The sequence below is a fragment of the Phodopus roborovskii genome, unplaced genomic scaffold, assembly GCF_943737965.1.
Source record: "Phodopus roborovskii unplaced genomic scaffold, PHOROB, whole genome shotgun sequence".
Classification (NCBI taxonomy): domain Eukaryota; kingdom Metazoa; phylum Chordata; class Mammalia; order Rodentia; family Cricetidae; genus Phodopus; species Phodopus roborovskii.
Window position 1 is genome coordinate 11,130,993 of NW_026126546.1, and position 20,120 is coordinate 11,151,112.

The 20,120-nt window shown below is 40.2% G+C and overlaps 1 protein-coding gene across 7 annotated transcripts in view; it reads right to left on the reverse strand.

Moving 5' to 3' along the window:
• Positions 1-20,120, reverse strand: part of Mtmr3 (myotubularin related protein 3) — a 107,275-nt gene that overhangs the window by 16,675 nt on the left and 70,480 nt on the right. For all 7 annotated transcript variants that reach the window (XM_051200343.1, XM_051200347.1, XM_051200346.1 and 4 more), the window contains 5 exons: positions 15,980-16,076; positions 12,379-12,492; positions 3,975-4,180; positions 3,255-3,386; positions 2,343-2,454 (listed from right to left, as the gene is read on the reverse strand). In XM_051200343.1, coding sequence (XP_051056300.1) covers positions 2,343-2,454; positions 3,255-3,386; positions 3,975-4,180; positions 12,379-12,492; positions 15,980-16,076 — 661 coding nt within the window. The remainder of the gene's footprint in view (positions 1-2,342; positions 2,455-3,254; positions 3,387-3,974; positions 4,181-12,378; positions 12,493-15,979; positions 16,077-20,120) is intronic.

Here is a 20,120-nt window from a genome sequence, read left to right on the forward strand (position 1 = left end):
GAAGCAACTAAACACAAAAAAAGAAAAATCCTATTTTCATTGGCACATCTCTGGCTTCCTGAAATAATAAAGAAGGGGCTTTAAATATTTATCTGTTGACATTTGTTTTATAGAGCACTGATTTATCATGTGTTCAAACAACCCCCTTGCAGGGGGTATTCCTTTACCTTCTTCATTGCAAATTCCAGTCATTCTTTTATTATTTTTTTTTTTATTCTCTCATATATTGCAACTAGACAGCAGTTTCCCCTCAACTCCTCTCCCCCAGACCTATCCCCCTACCCTCACCCCCCAGCAGGCTTCTCAGCAATCAAAACAGCATAACATGCTACAATAAGACCATCATATCAAGGCTGGACAAGGTAACCCAGTAGGGTCCCACCCAGCCATTCATTTTTAATAAGCAACTGAAATTATAATATGTTATTACAGAGTTAACATTACTTTAGAAATGGAAGGTCATGTGTAAACAAACAAACAGAAAGTGACATAGCAAGTTTAAAACTTTTAGAAGGTAATGAGAAACTGGAGAGTTGCCTTAGTTGGTAAAATGCCTGCCACACAAGCATGGCAACCTGAATTTGAGTCCTTCAGCACCTGAGGATTATTCATTTGCATTTGTTGCTCAGCTCCAGGGCCTATCTAGTTCTCTCCCCTAAGGTTGGAGTGAGAACTCTAGAAAAGTGTTGGGGGGGGGGGAACACAATCTGAAAGCCTCCCTTAGACTAGCCTTCATAGTACCTGAAATGGGGCTGTGCAAGCTTCGAAAGGAGGAAAGCTACCAACAGTCCTACCCAGCTGTGATGCCTATAAACCACAACAATGACCAGCATGGAATGAAATCCCTAAAGACACAACTTGTCTTGACAATAAACAACAGCTATACCATCGGACTTGAGAAGAATCTAATCTACAACTGCCACGTTATTAATTCCCAAATGAATTCTAAACAGTTATCAATTGACTCACAGATTAGCGGTTTTTCATCACCAAACAAACTTCTCTTTGCAACAAGTGGAGACCAGGAGACCATTACAGAAAATCACAACTGGTCCAAGTGCAAAGAACAACTGGTGTGGAGTGCCAAGTGCCAATGGATATATCTACAACACAACTCCTGCACCTGAGCTCAGGGAACATTGTAAAAGAGGGAGTGAAAAGACTGTAAGAGCTAGAAGACCAGGAAATCTGCTGTAAGACTGTCTCCTAGAAATGACAGAGAAGTTTCATTCATGAGACTTGAACAATATGGCTGCCTTAATAAGATCTGAACAAGTATACCACCAACAGACATGATAACCTGGAAAGGGGTGATCTCACAGGGTCCCACCCTTGTGACAAAGAATTAAATTGTAACTAGGGAATGCTTATATTGAGAGAAAGTCTTTCCTGGAGATGAGCCCCCTAATTGGTTCTCCAATACCGAGTACTTGAAATCATAACATACAAGTAACACTAAATGGACTGAGCAGGTTGTGTGTGTGTGTGTGTGTGTGTGTGTGTGTGCGTGTGCATGTGTGCGTGTATGTGTAGTGTGTAGTGTGTATGTAAATTGGGACTTTACACTAAGACCCTCAATTCACATCAAGTGCTACTATAGTAATTCAGGAACCAAAGAATTATACTGTTTGGGCTAAAAACAATACAAAAGAGAACAAAGCAGTCCCATGAACATCGAGAATGTACTGCTTCTGTTCTGAGGGCTGAGATCTATTTTGCACTGCACATCCTAAAACTCTGGCAGAAGTTTGTTACAGATATATCAGTTGGGGCTGGGTACCATAGACAAAAAACTACAAGTCAACTAAGGAGTAATGAGATTGGGAGAAATCATCTTCCCAAAATTAATTATCTAATACTAAGTGGTCAGCCTTAAAAAACAAATATACAAGTTAACAATAAATATATGGATGGAACTGGAAGTATTTATATATTTAGAAATATATACACATGTAAAAATTTGAGAGAGAATAGGGGTACATGGGAAGAGTTGGAGTAAAGAATTGGGGAAAATAATATAATTATAATTTAATTTCAAAAATAAATTTTAAAAAAACCTGCAGAAGAGCTTGACTGTCTTTTCAACAGCTCATGTCTATGTTGTCTATCTCCTAAGACAGGAAGAATATCCAGAGACTTATAGTATAACAGGTTCACACACACACACCTGAAGAATACCTCCGAAATCATTTTGTTGTTGTTGTTTTTAAAAGTAAAGAAGAGGAAGAGGAAGAGGAGGAAGAAGGAAGGAGGAAGAGGAAAGAGAAAGAGGAAGGAGAAGGAGGAGGAGAAGGAGGAGGAGAAGGAGGAGAAGAGACATAATAACAACAAAGGAAACTTACTTTCCAGGATCTGGCATCTGTGTACACAGCAGTCGAAGAGACTGGAAACTCCTCCGGATAGAATGGATGTTTGCCATTCCCATAAACACAACTTCACAGTTGGGGTAATACTCTGGAGAGAAAAACAATAAAGAAAACACAAATACATTCAATTTAAGGACCACAGGAATGGCAGCACTCAAATAGCAGGGAAATGACAGATTCAGAATTTCTAGAATTCTGTGTTTACTACATCAGTTTTCACCCCTGCTTTTCTTTCTTTCTTTTTCTTTTCTTTTCTTTTTTTTTTTTTAAAGATGTATTTATTTAGGGAACTGGAGAGATGGCTCAGAGGTTAAAAACACTGGCTGCTGGCTGCTCTTCCAAAGGTTCAATTCCCAGCAACAACATGTATATTATGCATGTACAGTGTTTTGTCTGCATGTATGCCTACTTACCAGAAGAGGGCACCAGATCTCATTACAGATGGCTGAGAGCCGCCATGTGGTTGCTGGGAATTGAACTCAGGACCTTTCTGGAAGAAAATTTAGTGCTCCCACCTCTAAGCCATCTCTCCAGCCCAACTCTTGCTTTTCTAAGAAGTCCATGGCAGGTGCGTTAGGAAGCTAGTGACTCATATATGTACTGTGAGAGGCAACAATGCTTTTAAAACAGACTGAGAAACATCCTCTACAGCAGCACTAACAGACCTAGGGAAAGACCAGCTTCCCTACCACAGAAGGCTGCAACAGAGGAGAAAGTTGATTTGCACCTTGTCCAAAGCACAAGAATGTCAAGGATCCAAAGAACTCGGGCCTTCTAGATGTATAGTGATAATGTGCCTTGTCATTTATTTTACATTAAGTCTAGGTTGTATGTGAGCTGCAGTGACAAGAGCAAGATTATCAAGGGACAGACAGATCTTGCACTCACCTGGGCATTCACAGCCTCCTCCTTTGGCTCGATTTGCCACAGCTGCTGCATAGGAACGTGCATCCAAAATCAAAAGTTTCTGTGGCTGAAGAGCTAAGCTTTCTGCTCCTGAAGCATTTGACAGAGAGGAATCTGCAGACACCAAGAAGAGGGTTATAAACTAAATAACCTAGCTTTCCTAGAACTCTGAAAAATTAGAACCAGAGGCACATATTACAGTAAAAACAAAACAAAATGACTAACTAAGCCTTGGTACACAGACTTAGCTTCACTCTACCCTGCCTTGCCTTCTGATTAGAAATTGGTAAGGATTTATTTTCCAAAACCAATTCCCACATCACATGAAGACCCACAGTGCCCAGTCTCTTACACCCCCCCCCCCATTTCTACCCCTGTAGTCCTTTCACAAGCTTGAAACAAAGGGTCTTGCAGTGCTTTGTCAAGAGCTGTCACTCCTCAAACAATCTCACTGAATTTCCTTTCACAAAAGTAACTCTACAGCCAGGTGTGGTGGCACATACCGTTAGTCCCAGCAATCAGGAAGCAGAAGCGGTTCTCTGTGAACTTGAGGCCAGCCTAGTCTACATAATGAGTTTCAGAACAGAGACCCATCTCAAAAAACCCAAAGTAACGTTAGTCTTGTAAGGAAAAGCCACTTTTAAGAAAAGCTTCCCAGGGTGCTTTTATGAACTGCTGCTATGGGCCTAGAGAGTACCTTACCCAACTCCACATCAGAGAGATCTCCGCCATTGGGAAAGTCCCGACAACTGCTCCTTGTGGAAACCCTGCTGACACTTGATTGAGAGTCAGAAGCACAAGCTTTGGCCACTGACTGCACCAGGTGCTCATCATCAGCATTTCGCCAGCCCCACCAGCTAACCTCTGGTTGTCCGCAGCGGGCAATAACAGCTCCATTGCTTTGGTGCCTGTGTGGAGACAAAAGACAACAACTGTACTATTTCAGGCCCCCAATCTGATGCTCTGTACTCACATAAAAAGTATAGTAGTTGACTGTAAGCTATTTATTAACTAGCCTGACACTAGATAAATATTGAATTGGCTTCAAATCCTTGCAGTATTAAAGGAACGGAAATGAATAACAAAACTTACATAACTTTCTCAATTATCACCCCATTATAGTTACAATATAAAGTTACCAACAAATGACAAATGAGTATTCTTAGAGAAAATGAACTAACACTCACTCACAGCTTATTCTGAATCTTTATGTTTGGGAAATAAGCTTTATTTAAAAAAAAAAAACCTATGAATACTATTCTAATCCTACTATGTAATAATTAAGCACAAACAGCCCATTCTTGATACTGAATCCAATACATTAGATGCTAAAATACAAAACAAATTGCTTTGCCTCACTTCTGAGGGTCCACTGCAGTACCCATACTCATTACTGCTGGCTTGAGAATTTTTTTCAAACATTTTTCATCTCTGTAACTGGAACATTCACCTGGCCCATGGTGGAATCCTTTATAAAACTCTCCCGAGGTGTCATGAGTCACAAGTTAATCTTACTAGAGGCACAGCACTCAATGACCCAGCCCATGCTTCTTTCCTTGTGATTGTAGAAAGAAGAAATCACAATCCAGCAAACCATACTCTCACACATCTTTTTCCAAAGGCAGAAATTATTCCCAGTATACTCTGAGATGCTATAAAAAGAATCTCATGTATTTTCCAGTATGTTGATTAAACAGCTGGGGAAATATAATATTTACTAGTAAAAAAAAAAGGAATAAAGACATACTACATCACCGATGAATTGAAATGTGTCACATAAAGTAAAATAAGCCAATCACAGAGGACATATATGACATATTCAAAATAGGTAAATCTAGAAAAACAATGCATTACTGGCTATACTTTGGGCTAGAGCAGTTGGGAAAGAAGGACTGCTAATAAGTATGAGGTTTCCTTCAGGGTAGCAAAAATACAACTATGACTTTTAGAGGTGGGTTATACAACTCTAATTGTAATATACTAAAAGTTGCTCAATTGTATTCACATACTTAAAGCCTTTTTAAGTTATAAAAGTAATCATCTGGCTATAAATATAAAGATGGTGGGCTCAGTGGGTGAAGCACATGCCTAAGCAAGACTGGTACCTCCATCCCTGAACTTATTATGCAAAGGTGGAAGATGGCAACAGACTCCACAAAATTGTATCACATATATTGTGGCAAGTGTGCCCATACACATCACACACACAATAAACAAATCAATGAATAAAGCTTTTTAAAAAGATTTTGTTCTATATTTTATTGCTGTGTATGTGGGTGAGTCTGTGTGTGGAAGGAGAGAGCCAAAAAAGAACAGATCTCTAGGAGCTGCAATTACAGGCAGTTGTGAGTGCCCAATATGGGCGCTCGTAACTGAACTCCATTCATCTGGAAGAACCGCAAGTGCTCTTTACCACTCAGCCCACTCTTCAACCCCAATAAATACTTTTTTAAAAATCTGGTAAGCAAAATTCCAAAGGTCTACTAATTCTATATTCTGAAGAAAATACCCATGTTTTTGAAAATGTTCTTGAACATGCACATGCAAATCTATACACAAAAAGTACAAATGTGTTTACACAGAACACATTACTCCATTCCTTTTTCTTCTTTAGAGAAAGTTTGTTTTTAACTCTTAAATTCACAAGTAATAAATTAAATTTGGCGGTAATCAAATCTCATCAGAACAGTTTGCTTATAGGTTTTCAATCCTCCCTAACTGTGAACAGCAAGTAGCTAACACTACACATTACTACCAACACCTCATTGGCTCACACACAATCAGGCAAACAACATGAAACTCAATGGATTCTTGCTGTGCCTCCCTGGTAGGTAGGTTGGGGAAACACTGAGCTGAATGACTGCAAACTTCCCAGAAGAGGGTGGAGGCCTTCCTGAGTGTCCTCTGTCTCTGCAAGGCTTCTTAGGACTGATCTAGGAACAGCAGATGGCACTCTTTACCCTGGGTCTTAGATTTTTCAGGATCTACTGGGTCACTACAAGTCCCGTAATTTCCCAAAATGCATCAAAGACAGCTCAAGCAGGACAGTTACAATCACTTTAAAAGGAAAATTAAAAAGAAAACAAGGTAAAATAGACATTTTACCACTTTAACAAACAGAATTTAGAAAAATACAAAAAGCCTAATAAATGAACCCACCTACTAAAACACGGAATGCTTCCTTCCATTCTACATGAAAATGCAATGGTTTTAACTGCCTCTAAGTCAGTGGTCAGGCAAGCTCCCTATAGGATAAGGTGCTTTGACAGATCACCAAGTATACAGACAGAGGAGCTATGAGCTGCAAGATCTTGCTGTGTTACAGCAACTCCAGAGTTGTAATCAGGTACGGGGTTCAGTTCAGTTCAGTGTTAACAAGTGACCTCAGAAATCACTGCAGCAGCCCACAAATAACTAACCCAGAGAATGTTGGATTTAGAGGCATCTTGCCACCTGTGGTAGTTTGAATAAAATGTGATGGTTTGAATGAGAATGGGCCCCATAGGCACTATTTGAGAAGGATTAGGAGGTATGACCTTGTGGGAGGAAGTATGTCACTGGGGATGGGCTCTAGTTTCAGAAACCCCATTGATGGGAGATGTCATTCTGTAAATATGTTTCTCATACTGGTTCATGAATAAAGCACTATTGGCCAATAGGAAAGGAAGATAGGAGGGACTAGGAGACAAGGAGGAAAGAGAAGAGGAAAAAGGAAGGAGTAAGGAGGAGTCAAGATGGAAGACGGAGAGAGCAGAACGCCTCTCTCTCCGGTAAGATAAGACCATGTGGAAATACATAGAAATGGGTTAATAGTTAAGACAGAGCTAGCCGATAAGAAACTAGTACCTGGCCAACAGCATTATATCAAATACAGAGTCTCAGTGTGTTATTTGGGGCTGGTACGGTGGCGGGACAAGACCAGCAGCATGCAGAAAAACCTTACTCCTTACATATGGCACCCACATGGCTAATAAGAACTTCCACTTAAAATTTAACAAAAGCTTAAAAAAGGGTTTTAGAAACAAAAGAACAGAGACAAGCAAGGTTTCTTGGTAGCAGCATTTTTATCGGTTGGACTCTGCTTTGGAAGAGACAAGCAGATATTTGCACAGCTCCTTTAAGGGGGGATTCCTGACTCAGCATAAGCGGCAAAAAAACCGCACGGCTTTTAAGAAGCACTGCTAGCAATTTATTGGTGTGTATGAGAGCTGGCAATGGCAGTGACATCTTCTAGCTGGCAACATGCTGCTGGATGGCAGCATAGACCACGGCGGTGAACACAGCTCTCACTGCTGGCGGTAATGGTACTCGCCGACATCTTTGGTAAACCGCAGCTGACACAGCAATGACTTTCATTTTAGCAATGTTGTTGTTTACCTGATAAGACTCCTGGCTACAAAAAGATAAAGATTTACAGTAAAGACAAATTCACATTAAGAAAACCTCTGAAGGTTTACAGTGTGTTCTATATATATGTAGGCTTGGGAGAAAAAAAGAAAAAGATAAAATGGTTTAAAAAATAATAAAAAGACAAAGAACAGCTGGGTGTGGTGGCACATGCCTCTAATCCCAGCACTCAGGAGACAGGCAAGCAGATCTTTGTGATTTCAAAGTTAACCTGGTATGCAGTATAAATTCCAAGACAGATAAGAGTTACACAGACAAACTCTGTCTCAAAAAATAGAAAAGAAACAGAATAATAAAAAAGCCACAAATGGAAAAAATCTGGGCATTGTACGGTATTATATTGTCTTTATATGGTTTGACTGCTGAGGAAACAACTGTTAAAGGAAATACTGCTGGATTAATTCAATTTATATATTTTAAAAATGCTTTGACTCCAAAATTTAAGTCTAAGGACAAGTTACTGGGGAAAAGGATTTCCATTTTTGTTTCCACAGAAAATAAAAAGCTGTGGATTCCTTCCAGACTAATGTGGTTTGAGCAAGCCAGACCCCCCCTGAAACAGCATTCCTGGTGATCCAACATTCAAAACAGCTTAAACAAGGCAGCCTTGCAAACTACAGCCAGGATTTCTGCAAGTTCTTAGGATCCCCAATGACAGCGCGCCCTATCAGCAAGAAGTAGTTTGGAAAGAATGATGCCCAAATTCCCAAATATTGTTTATAAATGTTTGTTTTCATTTAAATGGGCTTGGTTTAAATGGTTAATGACCACAACCAATCTTTTTAAAGGTAAAAAGGGGATTATGGTATAGACATGAATACATTACTTTGGAATGGATTTTCATTTATTGATACAATTTAAGGTCAATTTTGTGATATGTATATTTCTCCTCTTGTTTAGGCACTGTGTTTATATAGCTCATTTAGAAATGTAATGTATAATTTACTACAGATTATAGATAATTACCTATGATAGTCAAAGCTTAGAGTTAAGTTAGTTAAGTTTTTCAAGATACACAGAGATATATTTGAGATAGATAGGAATTCTTCAAACCTTTCAAAGACCTACAGAATATGGCATTTAAAATGGTTTAGGGTTTTTCTTAACAATGAGACATAAATGCTCCTGGCAACACCACCTACATCAGAAAGGAAGATGGACATCGAAGAAACGTGTTATGAAGTTTGCTCCCAATATGGCGAAACTAGCCATTTGGACAAGATACTGCTCTTGTCTGGACTGTTTGACTTTATGCTGTATGAACTGGACATGCAGGACCCATAGAGAAATGACTGCTGATTCAAGATGGACATTGCTACAGAGTTCCTGCTTCATGGAAGAGTCTGCCAGATAGTCTGCAGGACACAAAGAAAAGTGACTGACAAACTGCCAATACAAGAAGACAGTTTAAAGTTTCCTACTTTACTGAAGAGTCTGCTAGACACACTATGGCCTATGGGCTAAAGATGGAAGATTACAGAAGAACTTCAGGTGACTGACAAAGACAAGATGTCTCTGTCATTTGTAGAGTTTAAATACTATCCTTCTGTGGTCTTTAAAAGAGTTGAAGACAGATAGTTATGGTTATAGTTTTCCTTAGTTAGAATTAAAGATAAGTTACATAGACTTTACACACGCAAAGATAGGATAGATGATGGAATATTTTCTTCAAATCTTGCTAAATGCTAATGGACTAAATATTAACTGTAATTCTTACTTGATAAGTGTTGTGTTATATATTTTGCTTTGTTAAGGTTTAAACCCTTCCTTTTATTTTAGACAGAAAAGAGGAGATGATGGGAGATGTCATTCTGTAAATATGTTTCTCATACTGGTTAATGAATAAAGCCCTGTTGGCCAATAGGAAAGGAAGATAGGCGGGACTAGGACAAGGAGGAAGGAGAAAGGAGTAAGGAGGAGTCAATATGGAGAGACTGGAGAGAACAGAAGTCCGGATCTACTCCCTGGTAAGATAAGACCACGTGGAGATTAATAGAAATGGGTTAATAATTAAGACAGAGCTAGCCGATAAGAAACTAGTACCTGGCCTACAGCATTATATCAAATACAGAATCTCAGTGTATTAATTGGGGCTGGTGTGGTGACGGGACCAGACCGGCAGCAGGAGGAAAAACCTTACTGCTTACACCCCATGCCTGCAGATCAGGATGTAGCTCTCAGCCATTACTCCAGCCAGCATCATGAGAGCTGCCATGCTCCCTGCCATCATGAAAACAACCTAACCCTCTGAGACTGTAAGCAAGCCCCTAATGAAATCCTTTCTTTTATAAGAGATGCTTTGATCATAGTGTCTCTTCACACCAATAAAATAGTGACTAGGACATCATCTCTGCTGGCATTGAAGAGTGCTGGAGTCCCCAACATTCTTCAACACACCCCTCACAAAACTAAACAACATAGGCCCCCAATTTGGAGGTCAGAGACATGTTCTGGGATAGAGAGCAGCTCCAGGAAGCATGCTTGATTTATTTACATGGGCTACATCAACAACTTCCAGCTGTAATCCTGATTTTTTTTTCTCAAAGACTGAAAATTTCCATTTATATATTCTAGGGTCTCTAAAAGGGGGAAATCCTAGAACTCATGCCTTCTAGAATAACAAAAAGGAAAGGGGGGGGGGGAAAGCTAAATTTTTTTACCATATTCTAAGGAACCTTTCTTATCTAGCACATTTAGGCTTTCTGCCTAAGGGGAGAATTCATTGAAGCCTGTTACTCAGAAGCTGAGAGCACTCTCCCTTCTACTCCAAGTCAGCAAGTCTCACACATGCCAGGCAGCTGATCTCATACAGCTGCCATCACAACAGCACCCAGCTGCTTTCCCATTCTCATAAATCCCTTCAGCTTTCACTGCTAACTCTCATGCCATTCTCGCCACTTGACTGATAGGTGTATTTAGTGACCTACTTTTTTAGTAGTGTCTGAAAACAAAAGTAATAAACACGGAAAGTGAAGGCTTAATGGGTTCCACTGAGCATATCAAATATTGTTGACTTTCTGTATTCAGGGTGGGCATCAGAATGTGCCTTCAACAGATAAGAATGCCACAAGAAATACACTTTCAGCCGTATATTGGTGGCACACACCTTTAGTCCCAGCACTCGGGAGGCAGAGACAGGCCGTTCTCTGTGAGGTTGAGGCCAGCCTGATCTACAGAGCTAGTTCCAGGACAGGTTCCAAAACAATGCAAAAAAATCCTGTCTTGAAAAACCAAAAGAAAAGAAAAAAAAAAAAAAAAAACACCCCACTTTCCTAGGGTCTCGATTTTTGAATGTAGTGGCTCCTGGTGAACAATTTTTTTACTAAGCCACCGAAATAAGAACAAACAGGTCACTGACTTATAAAGTGAGCACTCAAGAATATACTTTTTTTCCAAATGTTAAAGACATTAAAGTGTTAAGAGGCCCTCATCAGCATCCCACAGAACACTGTAAGGTAAGAATTATCTTGCTCATTCTAGTCATCAGAGGCAGACTGGAGTCAATCCAGGAGCCATAGTCAGTTATGTCGGTCTCTATCTTGCCCACCCCTTCTAAAACTTGCATCTCTTAGCCCTTATATACATAGCTATTTCCTCTAAATTAAAATACCACTCTTACAGGGAAAAGCTTCTAAGAAAGGCACAAGAATATGTGCCATTCCAAGGCTAAACACTTGCTGGGAAAGAAAACTCTGGTGGGGCTGCCCATAGCGCCTTAGAGAATGGCAGTAATGCAGCTTTCAGGAGTCAGCATGATGGGAAACCTTGCAGTGATGTAGCTATCTCTGAAACATCTAACCCATTCCTCACCCATGCTCCTATAAGCAACCTTAAAAGCTGCAACTGGTCAGCAAGCTAAATCGGATGGAACTATTTCTTAGGTCTGTAGTCCGTTTTATCTGGGACTAATAGAGGTTAGCTCATGTCTCCCAACAAGAAGTCACACACAGCTCTCATGCCTTGGATCTCTGAAGTTTTCTACCCAACCCTGGCTGTTTCTAATTCTATCTCAAAACAAGAGTCCTTCCTTCCATATATTAAAGTGACAATCACGAACACCATTATCACCAATCTTTCAACACAAAGCCCTGTTAAACATCTGAGCAAGCACAAGAAAAAATGTTATTTGTCTGTTTGATTGTTTCTTGAAATAGGATTTCTCTTTGTAGCCCTAGCCTCCTGAATGCTGGGATTAAAGGCATGCCACTATTACCTAGCTTAAGAATGCTATCCTAAAGAAAAAAAAAAAAAAAAAAAAAAAAAAAAAAAATTTTAAGACAAAGAACTAGAAAATGTGGCAGGCTTCTGATCCTTTGTCTTCCTGTGTAGTAGCCCTGTCTAGCCTAGAAGTCCTTATGTAGACCAGGATAGACTTGAACTCACAGAGATCCACCTTTCTTTAACTCCTGAGTGCTAGGATTAAAGGTGTACACTGCCACCCTGGCCCAGACACTTTTCTATTAAAATGTTCTCATCGGGGTCCATACATACCCACAGCTTAGTGTTCTGGACACAGTGAGTGCTGGTATATTTCTTTCTGCAGGCACAGCTTCAGCAATCAGGAAGCATGGACTGGCCAGGGACTATCTCTGAACCCAACCCTACCCAGCACCTGCCAGGCTAGCAGCCACTAAGACAGCAAGCAACAGACGGTGGGCAGTAGTACCAGCCTAACCTTGTGCTAGTCTGGCTTACTTACCTGTAGATGACAGCAGGGATGCGCTTCCAGGATCGGAAGCCTGCCACACTTTCTAGTTCTTTGTCAGTGATCCAGGCAGGTACTATGAGCTCTTGTGGATAACTACCACATAATCTGTTGGAAAGAAGAGAATGGTGGTGAGAAGAAAGGAGGAAGAAAAGGGAATAAGAGGAGGAGAGATGCAGACGGATACTATATGAGCCAGCACAGGGACACTGTTTATGGCACTACAAAGCCAGCCAAAAAGGCAATTAGGATACTCGCCTAGCATGTTCAAGGATCTGTATTCATTCTCTAGCACAGAAGAAAAAAAATAGCAGAAGAGAAACAGAAGGGACATTATTTGAGTTTTTGGTCCCCTTAACAGAATGGAAGCCATAACTTTGCTTATGTTTTATACATATCATCTTTAATGGTGCAATCTGATGCTACCTTTTAGAATCTGATAAGCTAGTATTGAAACAATGCTAGTTGAGAGACATTCTCATCCTCCATGATGTGTGTGTGTGTGTGTGTGTGTGTGTGTGTGTGTGTGTGTGTGTGTGTGATTTTAAAGTACTAGAATAGCCAGTTAAATTACAGGGAAAAAGCACCCATGTCATCTCTCTTAGCTTCAGTCTTCCAGGCTCTTGTCAAAGGAAGCATGAAAAGGACAAAACCCACTATTTCAGATTTTCAGAGACCTCTTCAGATTAACTTACTCATTCTCTTATTTGAACCAGGATGTCCTAATCATAAGTAACAAATATAGCCAGGAATTATACAGCTAGTAATTATACACTAATAATCCCAGTGAGCCAAGTTAGTAACGTGAATAAGCTCTTAGTGATAATTTCTATAAAACACAGTACAGAAGAAACTATACATTGAGAAACATGCTGTTTCTTGCTTGTTCTTTTCTCCCTCCTCTGTCTCACTCTTTCTCATTTTAAAACAGAAGGTGGTAGATACATTTAAAGTCAAGCTGGTGACCTAGGACAATGGTACTTCTGAAAGATTTTATTTACAGGACTGTATCACTGGGTAATCTTCCTTTTGAACAGTAGGAGCAGTATGGAAATTAATCACAAACCATTTGTTTGGCTAGTTTTCATGTCAACCTGGCACAAGCTAGAGTCATGTGGGAAAAAGAAAACTTAAGAAAATTCCTCCAGCTGCCGAGCGGTGGTGACGCATGCCTTTAGTCCCAGCACTTAGGAGGCAGAGGCAGGTGGATCTCTCTGAGTTCAAGACCAGACTGGTCTACAAGAGCTAGTTCCAGGTCAACTTCCAAAGCCACAGAGAAACCCTATCTCAAAAAAACAAAAGAAAAAGAAAATTCCTCCATAGGACATGGGAGGGTCCAGCCTACTGTGGGTGGTACCACCCCTGGGAAGGTGGAAGGTGGTCCTGAATGGTACAGAAATCAGTTGAGCAAGTCATGGAGAGCAAACCAGAAAGCAAGCAGTACTTCTCCATGGCCTCTGCTTCTGTTCCTATCCTGAGTTTACCCCCGACTTCCTTTGATGATGACTGTGATGTGGAAGTGTAAACAAAACAAATTCTTTCCTCTTGAAGTTGCTTTTAGTTCATGGTGTTTTATTTCAGCAATAAGTATGACACCATTACCTTCATCACATCCCCCAACCGTATTCTATGCAGTAGAAGTTGATTAAGGAGGTTTTTTTTTTTTTTTTTTTTTGGTGTGGGGGGGGGGTTTGGTTTTTCAAGGCAGGGTTTCTCTTTGGCTTTGGAGCCTGTCCTGGAACTTGCTCTGTAGACCAGGCTGGCCTTGAACTCAGAGATTCAGCTGTCTCTGCCTCCCAAGTGCTGGGATTAAAGGCCTATGCCACTACTGCCCAGCTAGGACTTAAGAGTTTTAATCACTCTACACTACAGCTCTTTCTTTTCTGCTCTCAATTTCCAGAAGATAAACAATCAGACATTTAAAAGCCACTGAGCCAGGAGGATAGTTGTGACTGAGAATAGCTAACACCCATTCAAGTTCTTTGTTGTTGTTTTGCTTTCTTAAACAAGAGTTTCTCTGTATAGTCTGTCCTCAAACAAGAGATCCACTTTGCCTCTGACTCTCAAGTGCTGGGATTAAAAGTGTTTGCTACCACTGCCTGGCTCCATTCAAACTCTTGCCAGTGACCATGGCAACTACTCTCATCACTCATCTTGTTCTCTTTGTTTTAGGTTCAAGACTAGACCTGGATGAATCTCATTCTTTAGGAATGGGATGACTTTTTCACAGTCCTGGAGACTGACTTACTCATATGACTTGGTGGTTTTGTGCTCACTGTCTAGTAGACTCCACACCTCTCTCTTCTACTCAGAAGTCAGCTCTGCTCATCATGGGTAAGCAGCTCCAGTGTATAGAAAGGAGGTTCCATTCAGCAAAGCCTATGTAGCCTCAGATCCCTATGGCTTTGCTGTCCTCCACCCTGCCTCTGAGAACAGCTCCATGGGAAGCTCTTGGACCTTCCTAACCCCAGGTTCCTAACTTTTTGGCTAGATCCATGTAAAAGAAAGGCTGCAATAAGTGGTAGATTTCCCAGTGAAAAATGGCTAACCACAAATAGACCAAGGAAATGGCTATTATAATTTGAGGTAACTGAAAAAAGAAAAGCATTATTAGTGCTGCAAAGAAACTAAAGGGGGGGGGGAGAGAGAAACTAAAGAGGAGAATAGATTCATTTCAGTGTCTTGGACAATGTTTTACAGAAACTTAGATTGACAAAATAATAGTATTTAACCTAACCACCTTTTCTCACCAAAACACTTACATGTTTTTAGGAAATAGGTAAATGAATGAATACTTAATGGTTATTTAATATTTAATGGTTAAATGATTATAGCTGTGAAAATTTGCCATTAAGATTAGCAATGAGGATTGGAAATATTTCTCAGGAGGAAAGTACCTGCCAAGTTCAGATCCCCAGTGCCCATGTAAAAGACTGGGTGTGGTAGCACATGCCTATAATCCTAGCATTGGGGAAGTAGAGACAGGAAGCTCTTTAGAGTTTGTTGGTCAGCTACTCTTGCTGAACTGAGAGGCCCCAGGTTCAGTGAGAGACCCTGTCTCAAAAAAAAAGGTGACAAGTGATAAAAGGAGACACTGAACATTGGCTAACCTCTGGCCTCCACACACACCTACACAGGTACACGTACATGTACATGTACACACTCTAGAGCCTGAGCCCACGCGTGCACACGCACACACACACACACACGCCCACGAGCGCGCGCGCACACACAGAGTGTTTATCCTTCCTTTTAAGATCACTGATCCTGTCTCTTACGTAATGCCAAGTGGTGATGAAAACCCTGCTGCCCACCATTGGCACAGTATCGTCTAGACACACATGGGGCAGGAAGAACGGAGGCCTGTAAAGTTTAAAAAAGGAAGGTGTCAGGATCTTATTAAGCAAGGATCATTTTCCACTCCAGAAATCCTGAACAAAAGGTTCAGAAAGAACTCTGAAGAGCATTAATTTAGTGCTAATAAACAAAATTCTATTTCAAAGTACCTAAATTCAATGTTCTGCCACTTGAGAATTGGGATTCTGTTAAAGGCTCTGGCTGTGAAACTCAATCTACAAGTATCCATATAACTCACTTGTATTTCTCATTGATGTTGGAAATCCTCCAGGCATTGTTCATATCAAAACCCATCCGCTCCACTTCATTCTTAAACCTTGACGTTACATGTTCCCCTAGGGAGAGAGACAGATAGCAGAAACAAAAAAATAAATACAATTTTGCAAAATGGAAAACAAAACTACTTTGCTCTGCTCTATTCAAACTGTTTTAAAGGCAGAAATATATAAATAGATATCATATTTAACTTCAGTTTAAAAAAATGAGCAGAAAGAAGAGAGGGCTAACAGATTAAGGATTATACCATTTTAGCCATTGTGTGCCTTTAATCTCTGCTCTCAGCAGACAGAGGCAGGCATACCTCTGTAAGAATTTGAAGCCAGCCAGGGTTATATAACTAAGACCTTGTGTGTTTAAAGTCTCTGTGGGTATTGCTGCGCTCATTCACTGCATTCATTTTTTCAGAGGGCAAGCAGTCTGGGAAGATTAGTATGAAACTGCTCTCTGGCCCCAAAGCCCACATTCTTTCTTATAACCACACAGTCTACTTTCTTATGTCCACACTCAGACTGACAATATACATAAAAAGAAATAAAATCCATCTTTAAAAAACCACCAAGATTAGTAACATAAATCTAAAATTATTCATCTGAAACTTTCTGGGTCACATTTCAGAACCTGGGAGTTTTCTGGCTTTTAGAAAGCTAAGACGGCACATGTATTACACTACTACAGACACAATTTCAACAGGGCTACTTAGGCATCCCTAGTTCCCCAAGGGAACACAAGGGTTCTTCATACCAAGTGAGAGAACTGTCAGCTCAGATAAGGTCAAACAGCAAATAGGTTAAGAAATGCTTTCTGGTTTTCAGAAACTGCAAGTAATCAGGCTAGTGGTCATAGGAGCCTAACTGCCAATGATCAGGAAACAAAAACAAAAAAACCCTCTGGGCACCTATAAGAATATATCCCTATCTCCTAGCTATAACCTGATCACATTTCTCATAAATGTGGCCCTTTCTCCTGTAAGACCATAATAAAGGTAGAGCCAGACCTACATCTAAAAAGCTTTCCCCCTTAAAGAAGTGCATGGTCCTGGAGCATAACTCACTAAACACCTAGCAGGCTCCTATCTAATGTGTGTAATCCGTGTTATAAGCTATAAAACAAGCCAGGCAGTGGTGGCACACGCCTTTGAGCCTAGCACTTGGGAGGCAGGTGGATCTCTGTGAGTTCAAGGGCAGCCTGGTCTACAGATCTAGTTTCAGGGCAAGCTCCACAGCTATAGAGAAACTTTGTCTCAAAAAAACAAAACAAAAAACCCGAGCTAAGAAATGGCTAACAACAACAAGCTATAAAATAAATGCTGGCAGAGCGAGGCCAGAAGAAAGCACAACAAACAACATATACAACAGACTGCTCTGGAGAGAAAGGAAAAGATTTGTTCTCCCTTGGAAATGAGCCTCAGAGCAGGAAATGCCAATTACTTGGATGATGGCCAACCCTGTAAAAACCATTTAACTACTTTTGAGTTTAAGCTAGGTATCACATGCTCCCTGAAGATGAGCTATAAAAAGATGATGTTCAGAGCAACAGGAAGAAATAACAGTTAAATCTGGTCCATTTGGAAAAGTTTTAGAAGCAATGTAATAGACTCTCCAATAGGATAAAAAGCTATCTGAACTGAGGTGCCATCTGTCTACAAATTGTAAGGAATATTGGCCCTTCAGGGAGCCTTTCATTTAAAATATAAAGGTGTAAAATTGTGACACCTTTCAAGTTTATTAAAAGAAGATATCTCATGGGGCTCAGTGGTTAAGAACACTAGCTATTTTTCCAGAGGTCCTGAGTTCAATTCCCAGAACCCACATGGTGGCTCAACTGTCTATATGATGCCTTCTTCTGGTATGCAGACCTACATACAAACAAAGCACCCATATAATAAAATACATACATACATACACACACACAGCTTAAAAGATGTTGCTTCTGATATACTTTTAAGTTTTACAAAAGTAGAGTGCATTTTTTATTAATGGTCTTTTATATTAACATCTCGATTTTAGGATAAACGTTATCCTAAAAGGATCCTGTGATTTAATAAATAAATAAATAAATAAATAAATAAATAAATAAACAAACAAACAGACAAACACTGGCATCTGGGCACGATCTTAGCAGATAATCTATTGTTTAAAACTGAGCTATCCTGGAGACCTGGAACAGGAAACAACCACAGGTCAGGGAGCCTGTTTTTACCTGCCACAGCCAGGTGGATAGCTTGAGAGGTAGTTGTGGCTAGGAGTAGATCTCATTAACTAACAGTAACTCTTGAGTCAGACAGCTCTGGGCTTGGGGTCTGTAGGTAGATCAGGCTCTGGAGCAACCTCTGGTGTACACTAGAGTCTGAAAACGCTGACGTTCCAATGATCAATATTCAGGGGTTAAAGTGTGGAAACAGGTCCTTCATCCACACAGATTTCAGTGTTGTGGATGCATCTCCCACTCTTCACTCTCTAGCTAGGGCCCAAGGGGAGTCTACAAGGTGGGAGTAATCTGTCTAGCCCACTAAACAAAAGACAAATGTGGCCATCAGAAGCCTCGTACACAGAGAAGAGAGGCTCTAAAAAACGAAGACAGTTATGGCAGACATTAGAGACTCACCCAACACAGGCTCAAATCAGCATAACCCTGAAAGATAAGGATCTATATGTAGTACAGCTGACTTTCCCTTCCTCACCATACATATAACTGGCAGTTTGCCATCTGAAGCTGCTATCATGTCAGCTTTTTCTTTTGTTCCTCCATTTCCTTTATACTACATTTGTGGCAGTATTTTCACTTACGACACTCTAAAAAAAAGGGGGGGTGCTTTATTTACTTGTATGTCTGTGTATCACTTGCATGCTGGTACCCATGGAGACCAAAAGAAGACATAGAATCCCCTGGAACTATAGTCACAGATAGTTGTGAGCCACCAAGGAGGAGCTGGGAATTGGACTCTGGTCCTGAGGAAGAGCAGCCATTGCTTTTATCTTAACTGCTGAGCCATCACTGAAGCTCTAACTTTTATATCTTCATCTTATTCTTCTTAAGTTAATCTAGCATAGTATCTCCTTTCCTCTTATATTTATAATTATCTTTCTTCCTATGATATTTTTAATAGTATTTTGACTTTATTTTAATGGTTGTTGGAGACAGGGTGTCACAAAGACTGAGGTGGTCCTAAGGTTGACCCTCCTACCTTACCTCTGCTTCCCCAGTACTAGAACTACAAGAAGCATGCTCTACCATGTCCAGCTATCTTATTTGCTTTTAACTTAAAAACCAAAAAAACTTATTTTTAAATTAATTTACTTGTCTCTTTTATTCTATGTGTATAAATGCAGGTTCATGCACATATGCATGTGCAAATCAGAGGACTTGTGGGAATCAGTTCTCCCATCTCGAGTTCTGGGGAATCAAACTCAGATCTTAAGCAGCAAGTACTTTTACCTGCTGAGCCATCTCACTGGCCCATGTTTTAACTTTTATTACTGTTTTTACATTTATCTAATTAAAAAATTAGAATTATATGCTTTATTTTATATGTATGTTATTTTCCTGCAAGTATGTACATGCATCACATATTTGCCAGGTGCCCTCAGAAGACAGAAGGAGTCAGATCCCTTGGAACTGGAGTTACAGAGGATTGTGAGCCTAGGAATTCATGTGAGTACTAGGAACTGAACCTGAGTCCTTTACAAGAGCAACAAATGCTTTAAATACCAAACCATCTCTCCTTTCCCTATCTCTCATTTACTTTTCACTGTTTCCCATTTGCCCTGAGTAGTTTTAACCTCACAGCACAGTCTATATTAGTTTTGCCATTTTCTGTTCCACAGTCATTGCTAATGTAGGAGTGAACTTTAATCAAGTTCAAGTGGATTCTGTGTCTTATATGGTCTGACACTGCCATTAGAAGGTTTATATTTTTTTCCCCTTTCTCAGTAGGAGTAAGGCCCTAAGATTAAGCTTCTCACTAAGAAACCTACAAATAAAACCAGAAGCAACACCCAAACCAGCAAACTCACAAATCGTAAACTAGGAGCAGAAGAAACATGAACGGTCAGAGCATTTTAACTCCCCAACTGCTGCCCAATGAAATGCCCAATGAAATA